Source organism: Nicotiana tabacum, chromosome 15 (assembly GCF_000715075.1).
Source record: "Nicotiana tabacum cultivar K326 chromosome 15, ASM71507v2, whole genome shotgun sequence".
Lineage (NCBI taxonomy): Eukaryota > Viridiplantae > Streptophyta > Magnoliopsida > Solanales > Solanaceae > Nicotiana > Nicotiana tabacum.
In genome coordinates, this window is record NC_134094.1 from 10,126,133 (window position 1) to 10,152,070 (window position 25,938).

The window sequence follows — 25,938 nt, forward strand, 5'->3', positions numbered from 1 at the left end:
TGTTGCTCATCTCCCAATTCCCTATAGATTGCGAGATATAACCTTTCAAAGTCAGCCTTGTGCAACAGAGATTTCCAAACTCTTCCCAGATAGCCTATAGTGTATACACTATAATCTTTAGTACACAACTCCAAATTACAAATGGTTTACCCTTCAGCAAACTAGACACAAAGAGCAACAACTTTCATTTTTGGATCATCTCCAAATTCCTTATAGATTGCGAGATATAAGCTTTCAAAGTCGGGTCAGTGCAGGAGAGGTTTGTTCTACGCAATCGTGAAATAGCTTCCGCGATCGTGATTCACAAGGCCCCAAACTGCTGTTTAACCTTCGCTAACGCGACCTAATGTTCGTGATCACGATTCACACCTCTGTGGACAAAAACCAGAAATTTAAAATGGCCTAAAAATTGTCCGAAACCACCCGACACTCACCCGCATCACTCGGGACCCCGTCTGAACATACCAACAAGTCTCAAAACATCATACGAACTTAGTCGAAGCCTCAAATCACATCAAACAATGCTAAGACCACGAATTATTCCCCAATTCAAGCTTAATGAAAATAAGAAATTCCAACTTCTACATCTGATGCCGAAACCTATCGAACCAAGTCCGATTGACCTCAAATTTTGCACACAAGTCATAAATGACATAACAGAGTTGTTCCAATTTCTGTAATCGAAATCCGGCCTCGTTATCAAAATTTCACCCTTCGGTCGAACTCCTTAAAAATCTTCTATTTTCCAGCTTTCGCCAAAATGCATCGAATTGTCCTACAGGCTTCTAAATCCAAATCCAGACACACGCATAAGTCCAAAATCACCATACGAAGCTATTGACATAATCAAAATTTCATTTCGGAGTCATTTCCACAAAAGTCAAACTCCGATCAACTCTTTTCATTTTAATCTTCAAAATGAGAATTGTTCTTTTAATTAAATTCTTAATCTTCCAAAAACCAAACTCGATCGCACACGCGAGTCATAATACATATTAAGAAGTTTCTCGGGACCTTAAGTCGCTGAACAGGGCGTTAATTCTTAAAATGACAAGTCGGGTCGTTACATTCTCCGCCTCTTAAACATACGTTCGTCCTCGAACGTTCCATCCGGACAGCTCAAATCTATCCAAATTAATTGTACAACCTCATTAATTCTTAAAACGACAAGTCGGGTCGTTACATTCTCCGCCTCTTAAACATACGTTCGTCCTCGAACGTTCCATCCGGACAGCTCAAATCTATCCAAATTAATTGTACAACCTCATTAAAATTCATCGAAAATAATTCTGGATAATAATACGTCGACTTAAAAAAAATCAAAAAAGTCAATAAAAGTCAATGCGGGACTTGCCTCTCGGAACCTAACATAATTTGCACGATATCCGAACACCCATTCCGATACGATTTCAACCATACCAATTTTATCAAATTCCGATAACAACTCGACCTCCAAATCTTAAATTTTCGTTCTTGAAAGATTTTGCAAAAAACTTGTTTTCTTCCATTTAAATCCGAAATATATGATGAATATAGCCATAGATTCATGAAATATAATCACTTTAGGATATAGAATACTTACCCCAATCCATATGGTGACAATCGCCTTAAAAATCACTTCAATCCGAGCTCCTTAGCTACAAATATGTTAAAAATGGCCAACACCTCGAAATATAGCTACTGCCCAGGTATTTACTCTTCGCGATCGCGGAAAATGCTTCGCGATCGCGAAGCACAACTTTTCTCAGCCCAAAATTTGCCTTTTGCGATCGCGGAAAATGCTTCGCGATCGCGAAGAACAAGTGCCCAGCTCTTCCAAACAACCTTTAGTATAATGGTCATAACATTTTATACGAAACATAAAATTGCAAATGGTTTAACTTTCTGAACTCTAGACACCAAGGTCTATAACTTTTATTTGTTGCTCATCTCCCAATTCCCTATAGATTGCGAGATATAACCTTTCAAAGTCAGCCTTGTGCAACAGAGATTTCCAAACTCTTCCCAGATAGCCTATAGTGTATACACTATAATCTTTAGTACACAACTCCAAATTACAAATGGTTTACCCTTCATCAAACTAGACACAAAGAGCTACAACTTTTATTTTTGGATTATCTCCAAATTCCTTATAGATTGCGAGATATAAGCTTTCAAAGTCGGGATAGTGCAGGAGAGTTTTGTTCTACGCGATCGCGAAATAGCTTCCCCGATCGCGATTCACAAGGCCCCAAACTGTTGTTTAACCTTCGCTAACGCGACCTAATGTTCGTGATTGTGATTCACACCTCCGTGGACAAAAAACCAGCAATTTAAAATGGCCTAGAAATGGTTCGAAACCACCCCGAAACTCACCCGAGCCACTCGGGACCCCGTCCGAACATAATAACAAGTCTCAAAGCATCATACGAACTTAGTCGAAGCCTCAAATCACATCAAACAATGCTAAGACCACGAATCATTCCCCAATTCAAGCTTAATGAAAATAAGAAATTCCAACTTCTACATCTGATGCAGAAACCTATCGAATCAAGTCCGATTGACCTCAAATTTTTCACACAAGTCATAAATGACATAACAGAGTTGTTCCAATTTCTGTAATCGAAATACGGCCTCGTTATCAAAATTTCAACCTTCGGTCGAACTCCTTAAAAATCTTCTATTTTCCTACTTTCGTCAAAATACGTCGAATTGTCCTACAGACTTCTAAATCCAAATCCAGACACACGCATAAGTCCAAAATCACCATACGAAAGCTATTGACATAATCAAAATTTCATTTCGGAGTTGTTTCCACAAAAGTCAAACTCCGATCAACTTTTTTCATTTTAATCTTCAAAATGAGAATTGTTCTTTTAATTAAATTCTGAATCTTCCGAAAACCAAACTCGACCGCACACGCGAGTCATAATACATATTAAGAAGTTTCTCGGGACCTTAAGTCGCTGAACAGGGCGTTAATTCTTAAATCGACAAGTCGGGTCGTTACATTCTCCGCCTCTTAAACATACGTTCGTCCTCGAACGTTCCATCCGGACAGCTCAAATCCATCCAAATTAATTGTACAACCTCATTAAAATTCATCGGAAATAATTCTGGATAATAATACGTCGACTTAAAAAAAATCAAAAAAGTCAACAAAAGTCAATGCGGGACTTGCCTCTCGGAACCTAACATAATTTGCATGAAATCCGAACACCCATTTCGATACGATTTCAACCATACCAATTTTATCAAATTCCGATAACAACTCGACCTCGAAATCTTAAATTTTTGTTGTTGAAAGATTTTGCAAAAAACTTGTTTTCTTCCATTTAAATCCGAAATATATGATGAATATAGCCATAGATTCATGAAATATAATCACTTTAAGATATAGATCACTTACCCCAATCCATATGGTGACAATCGCCTTAAAAATCACTTCAATCCGAGCTCCTTGGCTCCAAATATGTTAAAAATGGCCAACACCTCGAAATATAGCTACTGCCCAAGTATTTACTCTTCACGATAGCGGAAAATGCTTCGCGATCGCGAAGCACAACTTTTCTCAGCCCAAAATTTGCCTTTTGCGATCGCGGAAAATGCTTCGCGATCGCGAAGAACAAGTGCCCAGCAATTCCAGACTACCTTTAGTATAATGGTCATAACATTTTGTACGAAACACAAAATTGCAAATGGTTTAACTTTCTGAACTCTAGACACCAAGGTCTATAACTTTTATTTGTTGCTCATCTCCCAATTCCCTATAGATTGCGAGATATAACCTTTCAAATTCAGCCCTGTGCAACCGATATTTCGAAACTCTTCCCAGATAGCCTATAGTGTATACACTATAATCTTAAGTACACAACCCCAAAGTACAATTGGTTTACCCTTAAGCAAACTAGACACAAAGAGCTACAACTTTCATTTTTGGATCATCTCCAAATTTCTTATAGATTGCGAGATATAAGCTTTCAAAGTCGGGTCAGTACAGGAGAGGTTTGTTCTACGCAATCGTGAAATAGCTTCCGCGATCGTGATTCACAAGGCCCCAAACTGCTGTTTAACCTTCGCTAACGCGACCTAATTTTCATGATCACGATTCACACCTCTGTGGACAAAAACCAGCAATTTATAATGGCCTAAAATTGTCTGAAACCACCCGACACTCACCCGCGTCACTCGGGACCCCGTCTGAACATACCAACAAGTCTCAAAACATCATACGAACTTAGTCGAAACCTCAAATCACATCAAACAACGCTAAGACCACGAATCATTCCCCAATTCAAGCTTAATGAAAATAAGAAATTTCAACTTCTACATCTGATGCCGAAACCTATCGAATCAAGTCCGATTGACCTCAAATTTTGCACACAAGTCATAAATGACATAACAGAGTTGTTCCAATTTCTGTAATCGAAATCCGGCCTCGTTATCAAAATTTCAACCTTCGGTCGAACTCCTTAAAAATCTTCTATTTTCCAGCTTTCGCCAAAATGCATCGAATTGTCCTACAGACTTCTAAATCCAAATCCAGACACACGCATAATTCCAAAATCACCATACGAAGCTATTGACATAATCAAAATTTTATTTCGGAGTCGTTTCCACAAAAGTCAAACTCCGATCAACTCTTTTCATTTTAATCTTCAAAATGAGAATTGTTCTTTTAACTAAATTCTGAATCTTCCGAAAACCAAACTCGACCGCACACGCGAGTCATAATACATATTAAGAAGTTTCTCGGGACCTTAAGTCGCTGAACAGGGCGTTAATTCTTAAAACGACAAGTCGGGTCGTTACATTCTCCGCCTCTTAAACATACGTTCGTCCTCGAACGTTCCATCCGGACAGCTCAAATCTATCCAAATTAATTGTACAACCTCATTAAAATTCATCGGAAATAATTCTGGATAATAATACGTCGACTTAAAAAAATCAAAAAAGTCAACAAAAGTCAATGCGAGACTTGCCTCTCGAAACCTAACATAATTTGCACGATATCCAAACACCCATTCCGATACGATTTCAACCATACCAATTTTATCAAATTCCGATTACAACTCGACCTCCAAATCTTAAAATTTCGTTCTTGAAAGATTTTGCAAAAAACTTATTTTCTTCCATTTAAATCCGAAATATATGATGAATATAGCCATATATTCATGAAATATAATCACTTTAAGATATAGAACACTTACCCCAATCCATATGGTGACAATCGCCTTAAAAATCACTTCAATCCGAGCTCCTTAGCTCCAAATATGTTAAAAATGGCAAACACCTCGAAATATAGCTACTGCCCAGGTATTTACTCTTCGCGATCGCGAAAAATAATTCGGGATCGCGAAGCACAACTTTTCTCAGCCCAAAATTTGCCTTTTGCGATCGCGGAAAATGCTTCGCGATCGCGAAGAACAAGTGCCCAGCTCTTCCAGACAACCTTTAGTATAATGGTCATAACATTTTGTACGAAACACAAAATTGCAAATGGTTTAACTTTCTGAACTCTAGACACCAAGGTCTATAACTTTTATTTGTTGCTCATCTCCCAATTCCCTATATACTGCGAGATATAACCTTTCAAAGTCAGCCCTGTGCAACCGATATTTCGAAACTCTTCCCAGATAGCCTATAGTGTATACACTATAATCTTTAGTACACAACTCCAAATTACAAATGGTTTACCCTTCATCAAACTAGATACAAAGAGCTACAACTTTCATTTTTGGATCATCTCCAAATTCCTTATAGATTGCGAGATATAAGCTTTCAAAGTCGGGTCAGTGTAGGAGAGGTTTGTTCTACGCAATCGTCAAATAGCTTCCGCGATCGTGATTCACAAGGCCCCAAACTGCTATTTAACCTTCGCTAACGCGACCTAATGTTCGTGATCATGATTCACACCTCTGTGGACAAAAACCAGCAATTTAAAATGGCCTAAAAAACTTGTTTTCTTCTATTTAAATCCGAAATATATGATGAATATAACCATAGATTCATGAAATATAATCACTTTATGATATAGAACACTTACCCCAATCCATATGGTGACAATCGCCTTAAAGATCGCTTCAATCCGAGCTCCTTAGCTCCAAAAATGTTAAAAATGGCCAACGCCTCAAAATATAGCTACTACCCAGGTATTTACTCTTCGCGATCGCGGAAAATGCTTCGCGATCGTGAAGCACAACTTTTCTCAGCCCAAAATTTGCCTTTTGCGATCGCGGAAAATGCTTCGCTATCACGAAGAACAAGTGCCCAGCTCTTCCAGATAGCCTTTAGTATAATGGTCATAACGTTTTGTACGAAACACAAAATTATAAATGGTTTAACTTTATGAACTCTAGACACCAAGAGCTATAACTTTTATTTGTTTCTCATCTCTCAATTCCTTATAGATTGCGAGATATAAGCTTCCAAAGCCAGCCTTGTGCAACAGAGATTTCCAAACTCTTCCTAGATTGCCTATAGTTTATCCACTATAACCTTTTGTACACAACTCCAAATTACAAATGGTTTACCCTTCAACAAACTACACACAAAGAGCTACAACTTTCAATTTTGGATTATCTCCAAATTCCTTATAGATTGCGAGATATAAGCTTTCAAAGTCTGGTCAGTGCAGGAGAATTTTGTTCTACGCGATCGCGAAATAGCTTCCCCGATCGCGATTCACAAGGCCCCAAACTGTTGTTTAACCTTCGCTAACGCGACTTAATGTTCGTGATCGTGATTCACACCTCCGTGGACAAAAAACCTGCAATTTAAAATGGCCTAGAAATGGTCCGAAACCACCCCAAAACTCACCCGAGCCACTCGGGACCCCGTCCGAACATAATAACAAGTCTCAAAGCATCATACGAACTTAGTCGAAGCCTCAAATCACATCAAACAACGCTAAAACCACGAATCATGCCCCAATTCAAGCTTAATGAAAATAAGAAATTCCAACTTCTACATCTGATGCTGAAACCTATCGAATCAAGTTCGATTGACCTAAAATTTTGCACACAAGTCATAAATGAAATAACAGAGTTGTTCCAAATTCTGGAATCGAAATCCGACCTCGTTATCAAAAATTCAACCTTCGGTCGAACCCTCTAAAAATCTTCTATTTTTCAACTTTCGCCAAAATGCGTCGAATTGTTCTACGGACTTCCAAATCCAAATCTAGACACACGCATAGGTCCAAAATCACCATACAAAGCTATTGACATAATCAAAATTTCATTTCGGAGTCATTTCCACAAAAGTCAAACTCTGATCAACTCTTTTTATTTTAAGCTTCAAAATGAGAATTGTTCTTTTAATTAAATTCTGAATCTTCCGAAAACCAAACTCGACCGCACACGCGAGTCATAATACATATTAAGAAGTTTCTCGGGACCTTAAGTCGCAGAACATGGCGTTAATTCTTAAAACGACAAGTCGGGTCGTTACATTCTCCGCCTCTTAAACATACGTTCGTCTTCAAACGTTCCATCCAGACAGCTCAAATCTATCCAAATTAATTGTACAACCTCATTAAAATTCATCGGAAACAATTCTGGATAATAATACGTCGACTTAAAAAAAATTAAAAATGTCAACAAAAGTCAATGCGGGACTTGCCTCTCAGAACCTAACATAATTTGCATGCAATCCGAACACCCATTCCGATACGATTTCAACCATACCAATTTTATCAAATACCGATAACAACTCGACCTCCAAATCTTAAATTTTTGTTCTTGAAAGGTTTTGCAAAAATCTTGATTTCTTCCATTTAAATTCGAAATAAATGATGAATATAACCATAGATTCATGAAATATAATCACTTTAGGATATAAAATACTTACCCCAATCCATATGGTGACAATCGCCTTAAAGATCGCTTCAATCCGAGCTCCTTAGCTCCAAATATGTTAAAAATGGCCAACACCTCGAAATATAGCTACTGCCCAGGTATTTACTCTTCGAGGTCGCGGAAAATGCTTCGCGATCGTGAAGCACAACTTTTCTCAGCCCAAAATTTGCCTTTTGCGATTGCGGAAAATGCTTCGCTATCACGAAGAACAAGTGCCCAGCTCTTCCAGATAGCCTTTAGTATAATGGTCATAACATTTTGTACGAAACACAAAATTATAAATAGTTTAACTTTATGAACTCTAGACACCAAGAGCTATAACTTTTATTTGTTGCTCATCTCCCAATTCCTTATAGATTGCGAGATATAAGCTTCCAAAGCCAGCCTTGTGCAACAGAGATTTCCAAACTCTTCCTAGATTGCCTATAGTTTATCCACTATAACCTTTTGTACATAACTCCAAATTACAAATGGTTTACCCTTCAACAAACTAGACACAGAGGGATACAACTTTCATTTTTGGATTATCTCCAAATTCCTTATAGATTGCGAGATATAAGCTTTCAAAGTCGGGTCGGTGCAAGAGAGTTTTGTTCTACGCGATCGCGAAATAGCTTCCGCGATCGCGATTCACAAGGCCCCAAACTATTGTTTAACCTTCGCTAACGTGACCTAATGTTCGTGATCGTGATTCACACCTCCGTGGACAAAAAACCAGTAATTTAAAATGGCCTAGAAATGGTCTGAAACCACCCCGAAACTCACTCGAGCCACTCGGGACCCCGTCCGAATATAATAACAAGTCTCAAAACATCATACGAACTTAGTCGAAGCCTCAAATCACATCAAACAATGCTAAAACCAGGAATCATGCCCCAATTTAAGCTTAATGAAAATAAGAAATTCCAACTTCTACATCTGATGCTGAAACCTATCGAATCAAGTTCGATTGACCTCAAATTTTGCACACAAGTCATAAATAACATAACAGAGTTGTTCCAAATTCTGGAATCGAAATCCGACCTCGTTATCAAAAATTCAACCTTCGGTCGAACCCTCTAAAAATCTTCTATTTTTCAACTTTTGCCAAAATGCATCGAATTGTTCTACGGACTTCCAAATCCAAATCCGGACATACGCCTAAGTCCAAAATCTCCATACAAAGCTATTGACATCATCAAAATTCCATTTCGGAGTCGTTTTCTCAAAAGTCAAACTCCGGTCAACTTTTTTCAATAATGTTATTTCGAGTGTACTTCCTTCAAATAAATATCTTTCAAATAGAATTTTGGAATATAATTCCTTCAAATAAAAGTCACCTTGTGACACCTCATTACATATTCATAAAAATAAGGGTCTCAATCCACTTTCATATTTTCACGGCACCTCGTGCCCATGTTTCTATCACAACTGTACGGACAACTCACGTGTCAAAAATATCAATATATAAAAGAATCGGCACGATCAAATTACTTTAGAAATAGTTTGAGTGAAGAAAATGACATTTGCACTTAAACTAAAGCATCAGATAAACTACTGATTTGGATGTAATACTTATTAATTTAAAACATAATAGAAATTTTCTTTTATTTCAAACAATCCAGTCATAAAAATTCAGTAAAAACCAGAAATATAAATCTTCAGAGTCTCGTACTAAAAAGCCAAAGAAAACACAATACAACAAGGAGCACAAAACACTTAATAATAAAGTCAACTAGTACATCACCGAAGAAGACAAGAATTTACATATCACGGAATAACAAAATAACCAAAGGCAAGTGCATCCATAGAAAAATATCAACAAAAAGGCACTCCCGAGGTACCGCCTCGTAGTCCCAAAAGTAAATATGCAAGATAGGGGGATCTCTCGAAATACCGTTCCGTAGTCCCAAAGTAAATATGCAGGGAAGGGTAATCTCCCGGATTACCGTTCCGTAGTCCCAACGTAAATATGCAGGACATGGGGATCTCCCGAAATACCGTTCTGTAGTCCCAAAGTAAATATGCAGGGCAGGGGGATTTCCCGAAATACCGCTCCGTAGTACGAAAGAAAATATGCAGGGGGTCTCCCGCAATTCCAATCCGTAGTCCCAAAGTAAATATGATTTCAACAACCGCACATCAAGTGCTCACATATCACAAATGGCTCATCAAGTGCTCAAATATTATAACATATCACAAATTTCAACAATATACATTATTTTTCCACAATAAGAAGCTCACGGCTCGGCCATAATGAGCACAACATCTTTAACAAAATGTTCGGGAGTGAACAACTCAATCGAATAATATTTCACAATTTGGCATTTTGCCTCAATATGATTCACAACATTTATAATTCAAATTCTTGATGATGATATAACGCATCGGTTTAAACTTATTTCATTAACTATTTGCGGATGAAAAATTCATAATAAAATTAAATTCCAAGAAATATCAAATCATCAAACTCACGGAATTCACATAAATATACAAGTAATAATCATATCAAATTGTTATATAAAAATAAATTCAACAAACGTGAATTGAGGCATGGCAAATAGATGATTTACTAAATGCCAACGGTTATCCGATTTACTACACAATATGCCTAAGACTTTAACCCAATATATTTTACACATATAAGCCCGAGTACGTACTCGTCACCTCGCGTACACGGCTTTTTCATATTTCACAAATAGCACGTAAAACTCGCTGCCTAAGGGGTAATTCTCCCACTCAAGGTTAGGCAAGATACTTACCTTTTTGAAGTTAAGCCGATATTCATAAATAACCTTCTTGCTTGAATTGGTCTCTGGACAGCTCAAATCTATCCAAATTAATTGTACAACCTCATTAAAATTCATCGGAAACAATTCTGGATAATAATAGGTCGACTTAAAAATTTATTCCAAAAAAGTCAACACGGAACCCGCCTCTCGGAACCCAACATAATTTTCATGAAATCCGAACACCCATTCTGATACGAGTTCAACCATTCTTTGATGGAATTACTGAAAATGAACTATAACTATGTAGCTCATCATTATCTTCAGTTCCTTAGTTATTATTGTTACTTGGTGAGTTGGTTGTCTTCATACTACACCATGCACTTCGTGTGTAGATCCAGGTGTTTCAGGATATAGCGGGTGTTGATTCTCTCACACAGAGATTCAGAGGTAGTTGTCGTGTTTCGCAAACCTTGTCTCTCTTTCCCTATCTCCGACTATTATCGACCGTATTTTTTTCAGACTTGTATTCATATTAGATGTTCATGTACTCAATGACACCAGATTTTGGGAGCGTTTGTATCGGAATTTACGAGATGTGTGGATTGTATTATATTTTCAAATTTAAAAGAAATTGTGATTTATTGAGAATGTCGGCTTGCCTAGTATCGAGATAGGCGCCATCACGACAAGTTAAGATTTTGGGTCGTGATAATAAAATTGCTCGGGACCTTAAGTTATTGAGCGGGACGTTAATTCTTAAAACGACAAGTTCGATCGTTTTACATAAAGATGAGACGGCTATGCATGCATTAAGCATTGCAAGTTTAGAAAGTAAAACGCGTCGTTTTCTTTATTTCTTATCCGCGTTTAGTTTCTTACATTCCGTAATTTGGCTATATATATAAAGCTCAGATTGAAAAATTATATATACAGAGCAACATACAACAAGAGGAGAGACTAGAAAATTAATGGCGTACTTTATTGAAGAAGAAGTATGGAAATGTCCAAAACACCCTTCGAAGAAATGCAGACCTGGAGTATGTTCAATTTGCCTCCGCAATCGACTTTCCGCTCTTTGCCCTCACTGCGTTAACGTGCGCCCTTGTTCTTGTATAATCGGCGCCGGCGGAGGATGCGACAGCGAGCCGGCGTTCTGTAGATCAAAATCCGTCGGAATTCCATTCATTAAATCGCGAAACAGTAATTCCAGTGACCCGAATAACCCGCCGGCGAGTGAGAAGAGTACTAAAATAGCGTCGTTTTGGTGGATTTTTAAGTCTAGCAAGAGAATTATTGGATAATCGGATAGGAAAGAGAACGAATTAGATTTGAAAGCAAAAACTGCTCAAAATAATTACTAAAATACTACGCGGATTAAGGAATTATCGAGGATGATGATGGTGAGATCGAGATCGGCGAATGTATATATAATGTCAGTCTCCGGTAGAAATGATTATGTCATGTCGCCGGTGAAGTTGAAAGGAAGGTATATGCTAAGTCCGATGAAGGTTTTCCGGCAATCCAGAGCTTTAAAATTGGTTTAGGAGCAAGGGCATTATCACCGGACGCCGAGTTGGAGGCAAAATTTTCATTAAAAGTATCTCGGGAGAATCTATGGTATATATACAAAAAATTTATTTTATTTATTTTCGATTCTATATATTATAATTTTTCAGCAAAGGACATATGAACTATTTAGTGAAATTCTTTAATAGTGTTTGTTGCTAAATTTTGTTGAGTTCGAATAAACCTATTTATACATATTGGGTTGAGGTGTTTACCATTTTGAAATTATAATGTGCACACTTTTCAATAGGATAATTGATGCAGATAGTTGCATACATATCATAGTACAGTAAATGCTTATTATCTGATTTTGATGATTTTATTTAAGCAAAAAATCGAATTTATGAAAATGGGGTTCATAATTTTCTTAAATGAAAACAGTGGGAGAAAGTGAATAGAGCTAAGCAATTTATAAATAGTACTCCAAAAACTTTATAGCTAAATAATAATATAGATGGGTTTTTATGTCTAAACTAAGATGGATTTTCTCTTCTTCTATTTTTTTCTTTTTTGGTTATTCATCCGATGTTCTTTATGTAAAGGAGTTCTGATTAATCTGAATTTGTACCACATAAGACTTATTAAAGAAAAAATATTCCGTACCAAGGTTTTTGATGTTCTGATCTTGCGTTGAAGATGATACTGAATCTAGAGAACTAAATAATGATCAAATTGTTCATGTACAAATAATTGGTACTCTCACGTTCACTTTTAGTTGTCCACTTTTGACTTTGTAATTTCTTAAAAAAATGAAGTATATATTTTATAATTTTACCCATAATAATGATAGCATTTCCAAAAGTCTTGAAAATGATTTGAAGAATTAGTAGTTAATGATAAGAGTAAAACAGGAAGAAAAGATTGTCTTTCTCTTAATTTAGTATAGTGAACAAGTAAAAGTAAAAATATATTATTAGTATAGTGGACAAGTAAAAATGACCGAATACGTATTTAGGTGATATAGACTTGTGATTTAGACCACCATTTGGAGGTGTACTAACATTAATTACGAGATAGATAAAGATGAAAATATGGTCAATTATAGATTGATAGTAACTTGAGAGAGAAAGCAAATTAAATCCAGCCATAGCACATGCAAGGTGTTGTCTCTTTTTAATGCAGAAATCTGCACATATCACTTCATATATTAGGCATTACATCGTGTTCAATATCGCCGTCCTAATAAAGTGTATGGTCTGATAGATGAGTTACCTACAATCGTAATCACAGTTTTTAGGTTCTAGCTCTAAAATAGAGAACCCCTTATGAGAAAGACTTTAAGGGTCTTGAATCTAGAAGTGCTAATAGTTGGGTTCGAAATATAATATTTTATTTATATTTTGTGGACTTTTTAAAGATATACACAATACTTAAGTCAAAGCTATCGGATTCCTCGAACCCACATATTGCACTCTACATTTGCCCATTGTAGAGAGAACTTTCTCTTTTAATAGGCCCTACATTCGATTAGTTGGACAATAAATTTTGAATATGGAATGATTAAAAGAATTTGCGGTCCTCTCCTAGCTTTGGTTTAAGCCTAAGATTATTTCATGTTGAGAAATTGAAGCCCCGATAACATAATGACATAGTAGGTAATGTGATTTAAAAGTTTAAGGAAAAAGATAAAAGTAATATATATCTTCTTTTCTTTTTAATTAAAGTGCTGGCTCATTCCTTGCAGAAATTGGTAATTTCGAAGAAAAACTACAAACACTCTTCTTGTTTTTTATATTTATAGAGTATCCTATAAGATATATAACGCATGCAAAAAAAATTAATATCTCTCTTTCATTTTAAGTGATACCCTTTTCTTTTTAGTTAGTTCAGAGAAAATTATATATTTTTATATTGTGAAGCTCTTTAATTTAATACTTTTTATTATAGGTACTCTTTATAATATGCTCAAATATTATATAAATGTTATAACATGTTTAAAATTACAGTTCTAAAAATAATTTTAATATGTGACAAAAACATTTGTTTGTTGCTTAAAGTTTATGCGAGATCATACACTGTCATATAAAATGAGATGAAGAGATTATTATTTTCTCAACGTCCCAAAGGTTGATCTCGCTTGTGTCAAGAGATATATTTAGAAAGGATTATCATGATATTTCTAAAAGCTTTATCTTGTCTTTAGATCAAAAGAAACTATTTAAAAAGGCTTTTTTTCATCTTCTTCTTTTTCTGTATTTCTATTCTCATAATTATTTATAATTCTAAGAAAACGACTGAAGAGATGGTAGGGATGAAATATGAGCCATAACTCTTGAAGAACCATTGGAACAAAGTTGTGGCCAGGGAACTTAGAGAAAGCCAATTATTGTATGAAAAAAATCTATAATTGACTTATTATCAAGAACATAATCTTATTTTAAAAATACCCCAAAGGAGTCACGACTGCTGACTAGCAAGAACATAAAAAGATATTGTAATTAAATTGTTTAATTCCACTCTCCTATTTTCTTTCTAACTGCCCTATATTTTTTGTAGATGTTGAATTCATGTTAAGTCTTCATTTAGCTTTTTCAGAATAAAAAAATTATGCACAAATGTAAGTGTATGCCTCGATATAAAAATTGGCTTATAGGACGGAAATATTACAACTAATAACTTTAGGATGCATTATGTTTTTTCTATTGACAGTACAAAAATTATGTACACAATTAAATCACTTATAAGATATGTGAGCTCGTAATTTTTGCCCTGTGAAAAATACTCCTATAAAATTCACGAAAAATAGAGTTTTTCTAATTGTTTTAATTTTTCATAGAATTTCTAGGAATTTCTTGTTAATTGTTGTTTGCATTTAGTAGCACATTTAATATCTTAAAATTATAAGAAAACACAAAAATGTCAAATCTTCATTACATAGAATTTTAGGTTTTGTTTATATTTTAGGATTTAATTACGTTTATTAGTTGCATTATTAAATAAAAATCACAAAAAAATACTATGATCTTTTTATATTTTTAGCTTTTAGTTTTAAATCATTAATTTCCTTTGATTAGTTTTAAATTAATTAACTATTCAAATGTTAGAAATATATATTATGCTTAATTCCACAAATTAGATTTGATGTAGGACTTAATTTAGGTTTTAATTAATTTTGTAGAACTAAAATCAAAGAAAACAAAGAAAAGAAATAAGGAGTCTATTTGGTCTTGGTCAAATTGGGCCCAAAGCCATTTCAGTGCCCCAAATTCGCCCACAAATTTGCCCAGCCCAATCCCCATAAGTCCTCACCCGGTCCAGCACTCCCATAACCATACGACACCGTTTTAGTAAGTTCCATCCCAACCGTTGATCATTACCTGATCTAACGGACCCAAACTAATTACCCCTCAGTCCAAATCCCTCACCCATTTCCCCAGAAACCTCCCCAAAATCCTTTAGTTTCAAATCCAAAAATAACCAGAAACCCTAAATCAGTCCTTTCTCGTTTCTTCTTTCAAATTTTGGTCCGTGTGTGTGAAATCAACATCAATCGATTGCTTTGGTTAAGAGCGATCGATTGATGATAATTTAACTCATTGCATGGCCATCGGAGTTTGGACAAGAGCTTGACCGTCGATGTCCGTCTACTAATGTTCTCTCCGGTCGAATAAAGCTATGATTTGACAATTCTCCTTCCCTTTTCATTTTCCTTTTTCTGTTTTGTCTCGGTTCTGTGCATCAAAGTTGGTTTAAGTGGCATATCTAGGGAATAGTTCTTTCCTTTTCTTCACTGTTTCCATTTCCAAATTGGTGATTCATTGTAGTGCCCGTTCTTCTTGTTTGAGTGAGTCTTAGGATCGTAGGTTTAGGTTATATCATAATTGTTGTTTTGGCTGTGCATTTATCTTGATTAGCATGTTTAGTTAATTGTTGATTCATGATAGTTTTTGTTTGTTATTTATTATTAGTTAAACTTAGTTAATTCTGTTAAAAGGGTGGCAGTGATTTAATTTTTGGGGTTTGGGATTAGTTTAAGAAAAGGTTAAAAGAAAGAGTAAAAATAGGTTTCCAACATTATTTTAAAAGGGGTGGGCGGAAAGCGAGGCGTTTTACATATGCTTCAGTGGTGCGTAAGTCCCGAGGCGTGGGGCGTAAGCCCCATAGGTATTTAGTTTTTAATATTTTATAAAATAATATAATGACAGTAAATATTTATAAATAGGTAAAATTGCATAAATATTGAAGAAAACTATATATATGTGTGCTCCATCCCCACAAAAAACTAATCAAAACAATCTATTATACGTTACTTACAAGCACAAGTAATTTGAGTCAAAGAATAAAGTTTTCTATATGGAGGAACAAAAAGGATGATTAACCTGCAATTTGAACTTTGAATTTTCTGTTATGAAAAAGAATGTAGTTCTCTTTGTATTTGTAAAAAAAAATTAAATATTCGTTGCTTTTGGGAGATATTAGCAGGCTACCGAACAAGATAAAAAATTAGAAAAACCATGAATTAGGGCTTAAATCAATAAAAAAGGTCTTTACTTTTAAATTTAATACGTTTGAGTTCTTTTTTAAACCTTTTGAGTAATTACCAAACTGACTTTTGAGAATTTGGCCATTATATGAAGGACTAATTCAACAAATTTTGTTTTAATTTGAAAAAGTCTATGGGGCTTACTTCTTACTAAAAAAACGCGTCCCGAATGCACGGGCGTACGTCTCTTGAGACTTTCGCCCCACACCATCGCCCCAGGGCTCGTCCCAGAAACGCCTTTTAAAACAGAGGTTTCTAAAAGAGTTTAATTGGAAAGAAATCAGGGAATTTTGGTTAGTCACATAAGAAGCTTCTAGATAATGGACAGTTGTCCAAATTTGTAAAAAACAAAAGATGCTGAAAATTAGATAATTATCTGAAAGTGGACAGCTGTTGTGGACATCTGTCCATTTTCAGTTAAAAAAGATGCCTTTATTTCCTAAATTTCAGCTGACACCCTCCTTTATTCCCTCCCTCATTTTCCTCCCGTAGTACTCCTCCTTATACTCTATATAAGACCTCACCTTCCTTCACTCACACACATTAATTCTCTGCAAAAAATCTCACACACATTCCCTCATTCTCACTGATTTCTCTCAAAGAAAACTCTCTGAAAATCCAATTTAAATACAGAAAAAACCAAAAAACAAAGAGAGCAGAATTCAAAGCTGTTTCTCATTCCCATTATGTTGCTGCCTATATCTTGTTTTCCATAGCTGTTTGAGTTGAAAACTTACCGTTTGTGCTGCTGTATTCATTCCGCTGGGTTGAGCTGTAGCTTTGAAGATCAGATTTCTCTGTTGCTGTTTTGTTGCTAGTAGCTCTGTGTTACTTCTGCAGAATTAGGTATACACATCAAGCTGTAATTCATTTCTTTCATTAAAATGACTGGATTCATGAGATAAATGGTGTTTTGTGGCTATTGTTATGTTTTCTGTCTTCCACATGTAAAGTGATGATCAGCTGGTTCTAAATTTGATATATCATGTCTACAATGTCTGTGATTGAATAAATTAAAGTTTTATCTCTAAGAAGTTGAATCATATGTATTTTTGTTAGTTCATTAGCAATGACTATTGTTTTGAGTACTATTTTTCTAATCTAGTGTTATTGACTTCTTCTCTTATTAACTGAACCATTTGGAGGTAGGGGTGGCATGTGGGCCGGGCCTGGTCCTAAGTGGGTTTCGCGGGCCCGGTCCTAAGAGGTTCGATCCTAAGCGGTCCCGGGTTTCGCGGGCTTCTTGTTGGAACCGATCCGGGACCGGGACCACGAATTAGCGGTCCCGTGTTAAGTGGGCCGGTCCTGGGCCTAAGCGGGCCCAGTGGGCCCAACGGAAACTTTCTATTTTTAAAATTATTTTTATACAAGTTAGAGGGAAAAAATGGTAATAAAAATATCTAAGGCAATTCCTAGTAAATTATATTATAGAATTGTCACCTAAATTTTTTAATTCAAATTTAAAGACAAAAATATTGTAAAGAGATATTCAAAGCAATGCGTTATAATATATATACTATACTATACTATATATACATCTTAAGATATATAAGCTATATTCGATTTACTATATATACATCTTAAGATTTATACATTAATATTCGATTTATATACTATATATACATCTTAAGATATATATATATATATATATATATATATATATATATACTATCGAATATATATATATCTTAAGATGTATATATAGTATAGTATATATATAAGCTATATTCGATATATATATTTATATACTATCGAATATGGCTTAAGATATATATCTATCTATCTATCTATATATATATATATATATATATATATATATATATATATATATATATACATCTTACTATATTAAGATGTATATATAGTATATCGTAAGATGTATACTATCGAATATGGCTTATATACTATGTATATATAGTATAGTATATATATAGACTATATTAAGATGTATATATAGTATATCATAAGATGTATACTATCGAATATGGCTTATATACTATGTATATATATATATATATATATATATATATATATAGAGAGAGAGAGAGAGAGAGAGAGAGAGAGAGAGTATAGTATATACTATATTATACTATATGTATAGCTTAAGGTATATAAAAAGACAAAAATATTGTAAAGAGATATTCAAAGCAATGCGTTATATTTTTATTATAGTATTAAAAAACCATGGCAATATCTTTCTTAGTCTTCCTCCCCCATATAGAATGAGCACAACAATGTGCTAATACCACCATTGAGAATAAAAAGAAACTAATCAAGATGTGCCAAAATACAAGTTACATATTAATTTACATGGTATCTCTTACAAATTTCATAAATTCTTCAAGGTCCGGTGAAATTTTCGTTGGTGGTGGCGGAAATGAAGCTTGGTCATCATCGCTTCCAGGCGAAGCATCATCCTCTGCAAGTTCAGCTAGCATTTCTTCATAAGCTTCGTCTACCTCTGGTTGTGATTCAGCAAGTTCAAAATTTCTTCTTTCCGAACGGATCCAATCTCTGAAAAGTACTGATTTTTCTAAGCTCTCCTTCATAGACGCTCTATAATCACCGAGTTGAAGTCTTGCTTTCTTGAAAGCGCTCTCTGATGCCACTGTTGAAGCTTGAATAGTTAAAATCTCTCGGGCCATCCTTGAAAGAATCGGAAAGTGTTTTTCTTTGTCCTTCCAGCATTCCAAAATATTAAAGGAGCCGTCGGGATTCACTTCCTCAATTTCCTATGACAAATAAACTTCAAGCTCATTTAGTTGTGAAAAATCACTAGTACTAGAACCTTGAGAACCCCTGAACCCTGCCCAAGCACTAAGTGCTCTTACTCCTGCAGTTCTTTTAGATGATTGAGAACTAGAAGAAGAAGGAGTTGGAACATTTGGTCTAGCATGATCTAATGCAACTTGATAAGCATTATAAATAGTTTGAACATTTATTTTAATTGAGGCTATTGCGTCTACAAGTGTAGACAACTCCTCATCTTCAAGTGCTAAACCATTATAAACAGTTCCATACCAAAATTGAGGACCTCCTAATTTCATAGTAGGATTTAACAATGCAGCAACATCATAAATAGGGGGAATAAGGAAAAAATATTTTTTAAATTTTTTTCTCGTGGAATCAATAGCAAGTTGATAAATTTCCCCACCCTCTGAAAAATGATCAAACAAATTTGCAAGTTCTACAATATAAACTAAACAGTTAGAAATAGTAGGATAATATTGCCCAGAAAATTCATTTGTAGCAATATGAAATTTTTCTAAAAAATCTACAAGCATTTTAACATTAGCCCAATCCGCATTTGTAAGGTGCTCGTCATCATCACTTACATAAGCATTAAACGTTGAGTTTATGGGGTTTCTATATTCATATGTAACAACTAAACTTTCATACATGTAATTCCATCTAGTTGGATAAGGTTTAGGAACCTTTCTTTCTCTTAGGCCAAATTCATTGTATCTTTTAAAATATTCTCTAAGTCTACATCTACGGTTTGAATAAAAAAGCCAATTAAGAGCCATTTTAACCTTTTCAATTTCAACATTTAAAATTTGCATACCATCACCCACAATTAAATGGTAAATATAACAAATACATCTAACATGAAAAATGTTACTAAATGCATGACTTAGTGTAGTGGTAAGTAAGGCTACAACATTTGTGTTATTAGTAGCATTATCCATTGAAACTGACATTATTTTATCACTAATGCAAAAATATCTACAAATATTCGTAATCGTGCTAGAAATAAACTGCCCTGTGTGACGTGAATTAATTATTCTATAAGCAATAATGCGCTTTTGCATTATCCAATCCTCATCAGTCCAATGACTGGTAACAGTAAGGTAATCACAGTCATTACCACTTCTACCAATATCAGTTGTAATAGTAACACGACAATTTATATGAGTAAATAAATAGCGCAAATATTGTTCATATTTATGTTTATATTTATAAATATCACTCTTTACGGTTGTGCGAGGAAAACCTTTATAAGTAGGATTATAAACTTTTCTAATATAATGCACAAAGTGAGGGTTAGAAGGAAAACTATAGGGTAAGCACAAAACAGTAATCATTTTTGTCAATTCTTCCCGATCTTTTTTTGGATCATAATATAAAATACCACCGGTTAAAATTGATTTGACTCCATACTAAGGTCAGCCTGACTAGGTGTACTTGTCCCCTCGACCAAAGCTTTCATACAAAAATATCTAGCTTTATCTTGAGGGTATAACAATATGTGTCTAGTCAAACTTCCCGTCCCCCCACCCGACTTCCAACATATTTAAAAACTAACTCCTTGCCACAAGTTTTACACTTAGCCCTTTTTTCCTCTTAGTTGAGTAAAAAAAAACCAAACAAGAGATGTTTCTGCCCGTTTAGAAGGTTGTCTAGAAAAAGTAGGGGCAGTAACAGGAGGGTCAGACAGGGGATCATTTGAATTATTATTAGTTGGGTTAACTTCAGGAGTAGGACTAGTGGGTGTATCGTCATCCGGTTGTATTTCATCAAAATCTATTTCTTCATCATCATTTTCATCAATAGTTGGATTACCATAAAGAGCATTCATATATTCATGGTTTAATTGTTCACCGGGTGCAATATTATGGCAAAATTGACTCTTGGTAAATTGTAATAAACTATTATCGCTATCAAGAATAGGAGGTGTAGGACGAGTAACAGGTTTCGGCCGGGGAGCCGGAGGAAGTGGAGGAGGAACAGATTGGCCACTAGATTCACCACTCTTGGATATTCCCTTATTTTTACTAAATATTTTTTTTTTATAGAAATAAGCCATCTTAATTAATCAAGCAAAGTAAATAAAACAAACAAAACTATAATATTAAAACTTAAGAGTTGGAACGAGTTTACCGAATTGACGAACAACTTGTTGAAAAATAATTATCGTTGAAGACTTGAAGACTTCAATTCACCAACTTCACAATTTTGCACAAATTGTAACAATTAAGTAAGCAATTATAGAAGAATATTAGAGAGAGATTGAGAGAGATTGATGATTTTGTGAGAAAAATGAAAGAATGAGGGGGTATTTATAGTTGAAAATAGGGAAAAAGTGTAATTATAAAAAGTTTGGGGTTAAAACAAAATTTGGAGGGTTAAATGGCTATTTTGCAAATAGCCAACGGCTATTTTGGCAGACCAAACGACTAGTTTTTAAATGGTCAAACGGTCAATCTTTTTAAAAAAATTATCCGTTGGGCCCGTTTAGGACCGCTTGAACCGGCCCACTTCTGAGCCGGTCCCGGTCCTAAACGGTCTCGCGGGCCTCCCCTATGAGACCGGCCCACCATCCCACGGTCCCGGTCCTATCCGGTTAGGACCGTTTAGGCCCACCGCTCATGTGGGCTTGCTGTCCTAGGCCGGTTCCGGTCCTAACCGGCCCACATACCACCCCTATTTGGAGGTATAGGGAGTTATATCTAAGGATTACTCTGTTTTCTTGAAGCCATCAAAGGGAGTGTAAGTGGACTAATTAAATGGCACTTGCTGAAACTCAAAGTTTGAAAAGATAAGTGTTTATTTGTACAATTTCACTGTTAAAGTTGTAGTCTATGTGATTCATTATGGTAAAGATTTGTGTATAATTTTATGTTAACATAATTGTCGATATTACTGATTAGAAGCCGATCTTATAGTCATTTGATTAAAACTTTATTTTGTTTGATTGTTGGTTGTGTGCCATGAGACTGGTTTGCAAAGCTAGCCCAGTGGCTATTCTTTTGTAAATCAGGAGTGAAGGAAAAGGAAGCATATGGTCCAGAAAAGGCTGTTTTCGTGAAGACATGATGCTATAGAATGACTTAAGATTTTTTTTTTCTTTTCCTTTACTCAGTAATTGTATAATTCGTGCCAGATTTTCGCTGCAATGTAATTTGTTAACTCTTATTTCACGTATTCCCTGAAAATTGGCAAATTCATCTAGTTCTCATTTACTTAGGTTCATTGTTAATATTTAAACAAGATTAGGTTGCAGGATGTTGAACCCAATGTTTTGAGCTATGATGGTTGACTATTATGTTCATTTCCATTTCTTATGATAGTAATAGCTTAATCAATCTGCTTCTTTTACAGTTATTCTCAAACATAGAGAATGAATAATATTCGAATATCATACTTTACTTTAGGCGCCATTAATAAATGATCGTGACTATAGGTACGGTTCCCGTGGCATAGTCACGATACGTAAATCTCAATTCGAGTGTGCATTTCACGTGATTCGACCATAACTTTAAATATTAAAAAAAAAAACATGTTGCAAATCGCGGGAGCGTTTCACGTGGCGCGATTCGCAATATGTACAAAAACAACAAGTGTGTGACATCGCAACTTGTTCAAATGAATTTCATAAATATTAAAAGCGGTTAAAAGGTTAAAAATGCACAATAGGTTTAAACATCTAATAAAATCATATAATTAGGCCAATTATTAATAGTTGAGCGACTGTGCAAAACCACGGAATCCGGGAATGTCTAACACCTTCTCTCGGGTTAACAGATTCCTTACCCGGTCTTTTCGTTTTGCAGACTTTAAAACAGAGTCAAATTTCCTCGGTTTGGGATTTAAAATAAACCGGTGACTTGGGACCCCATAAATTATCCTAATTGGCGAAAACTCCTATTTCTTCGGAAAAAGGAGGTGTGACAAAGATCTCTAATTAAGAGTTGAAAGATTCCAACTGCCCTCGACATACCGCTCGATCTCAGAGGTTGTTTTATGATATAATCTGCAAGTTCAGTTGAACTCAGCAGCTTTAATACAGACCTTATATATGTGTCATGTAATATACTAATATTGGTAGTAGTATTGCATTTCTCAGCAAATTTCTCAGTGTACACTTGAGAGTACTCTCTGTTTGGCAGATTTTCTTACTCATTCTAAAGCTACCATGCTGCTACGCTGAGCTTGCATTGACATGACTTGCAAACAACTCTGAATGATGCAGTTTAGGCAAGTCTTTAAACTATCTCAATATAGAAAATGCTAAGTAGCATAACTAACGTTACCATGATGCTACGCTGTACCTGCACTGACATGACTTGCAAATAACTCAGACACTATAAGCCCTCTAGCTACAGCGCTAACAAGTCAGAAAATGGATGCACAAAGGCACAATGGCTTTCGTGCGCAATTGACTACACCCTCGCTTCCTACTTTCAGGGCGGAGCTTGATAGATAGTGACGTGGTCGGAGAACGTCAAATAAAACTTATGGTAAGCAATTATCAAACTAGCCAACAATTTCATTTAGAGTGTTCAAACTTGAAATACGTAAAAATAAAATTCCGATAAAGGATGTTCAATATATGTTATATACCATTAAAATCTAATATTCCACCTATATATTCAGTGTAAGTTTTCGACGAAAGGTGGTCAGTTGACCGCCCTTAGGGCTATGTACCTTCGCCCCTGCAAGACAGAGAGGAAAAAATGGCAGAAACAATTTTCTTTTGGATCTAGAGAATCAATCTAGATAAACCAAGGAAGATATACTTAATGCTTTCACAAAAATATTAAACAGCTAAAAAGCTTGAAACTAAAGAGACGACTTTTTTGACAAGAACTCATTAGGTTTCAGTAATTAATATTTCTTCATTTTATCTTGAAATGAATCACAAAAATTCCTACCCAAAATAAATATAAAAACGGCAAGCGATAAAGAGCAAATGACACAGATAAATATAGCTAGGCTTGCAGAAGGTAGCACAACGTACAAGCCAGTCATAAACGCTATCATCATTGTTAGCATGGCAACCAAGGCAAGGACGCCAGCAACTACATAACGATTCAACCTTTTGTTCTCTTCCTCGTAAGTTGCAAGGTAATGCAGAAAAACAGCAGCTGTCGAAGATATCATGGAAATGGTATCTGTTACTGCGAATGCTTTGAACGCTGTTTTCTTGGATATGATTGCCATGCCTTTATTTGGATCATCAACACCATCGTAACCACCAGGAATTGTGAAGCCAGCCGCGAAAGAAACGGTTAATATAAGTGTAACAACTATCAAATGTGTGTTTGCTCTTTCTTTCCATACTTCCATGCGTCCTTTGAACCACTTCTCATCTAATTCTTCCTGAAAATAGAGTTAAAAATCTCTAATTACTTTTATGAGTTATAAGTGTATATCTCAATTGTGGTTTTAAAAAAAAAGAATTACTCCCTCCGTTTCAATTTAAATGAGGTAGTTTGATTTGTCACGAGGTTTAAGAAGAAAAAAAGACTTTTAAAACTTGTGGTGTTAAAAATTTTGTGGCACCAAGACATTTGTGTGGTTATAAAAACTTTTCATTATGGGTAAAATGAGTAAAATAAAAAGTTTAAAGTTGAATTATTTCCAAATTTAGAAATGTGTCATTTATTTTAGAATAAACTAAAAATGGGAAGTATCTCTCCTGTTTGAAACGGAAGAAGTATGCAATTTTTGTGTTGTAAAACTAACTCATAAGTGTTTTTAATAGGAAAAGACTAAAAAGAAAATAGCATCGGATAAACAAATATTTACCAATCTGATATCGTTGCGATCTAATTTTTCCCAGCAAAGGTGAGACTGAAACGACATGCTTTTCCCTGTAACCTTGTAGGGCACGTTCCCATCAGCGTCTCTTTGCTCAAAGATGTTATTGTGCCAGAGTTGTTCTTGGAATAATCTTATCATTTTCCTATGCTTCTTCGCGTATGCAATGTGAAGAACATTTTGGCCTTGGCTAGTGTCTGCGTCCAAGGAATCTCGACACTGCTCTATAGTTTTTTCCACTACCTGTATTTTATTATTGATGGCAGCTAATTGCAGAGGTGTTTTATTTTCTTCTTTAATAGTTCCATAAGCCATATGTTTATTCGCCATTAATAATGTCCTCACTGGTAGTTTAAACCCTAAGTAAGCCGCGAAATGGAGAGGATTCCACCCAAACTCATCTACTTGCTTTGTCAGACTTAGTTCCTTTCTTAGCTAGCGTTTGGGCATAAATTTTCAAATTTATTCTGAAAAATTTGATTTGGTTGAAGTTTAGTTTGAAGATGAAAATGTGTTTGGACATATGTTTTGGGTGAAGTTTGATTTTGAAAAACATGAAACATACTTATACCCACAAGTTCTAAAAACTATCACAAATACCTAACAGTACCATTATCAATAACATTCATTATATTATCGCAAACCATAATCCTAAACATAAATAAATTTAATACAAAATTATTATTTTTATAATGAACTACATGATACACTATTAGATGACTGAGAAGACGAAGCAACATCGTTACAAAATAATAAATGGTGGGCTCTTTTATAAAATACAAAAGTTTGGAGAAAT

At 35.1% G+C, this 25,938-nt stretch overlaps 1 protein-coding gene across 1 annotated transcript; it reads right to left on the minus strand.

The window, feature by feature from the left end:
- Positions 1 to 17,181: 17,181 nt before the first annotated feature.
- On the minus strand, positions 17,182 to 25,472 carry LOC107792122 (protein ACCELERATED CELL DEATH 6-like). Its single transcript, XM_075231394.1, has 4 exons — positions 25,131 to 25,472; positions 24,340 to 24,701; positions 17,336 to 17,432; positions 17,182 to 17,208 (listed from the first exon to the last, which is right to left on the minus strand). Exons 1-4 carry the CDS (start codon positions 25,470 to 25,472, stop codon positions 17,182 to 17,184), a joined length of 828 nt encoding a protein of 275 aa, XP_075087495.1.
- Between the last annotated feature and the right edge of the window lie 466 nt (positions 25,473 to 25,938).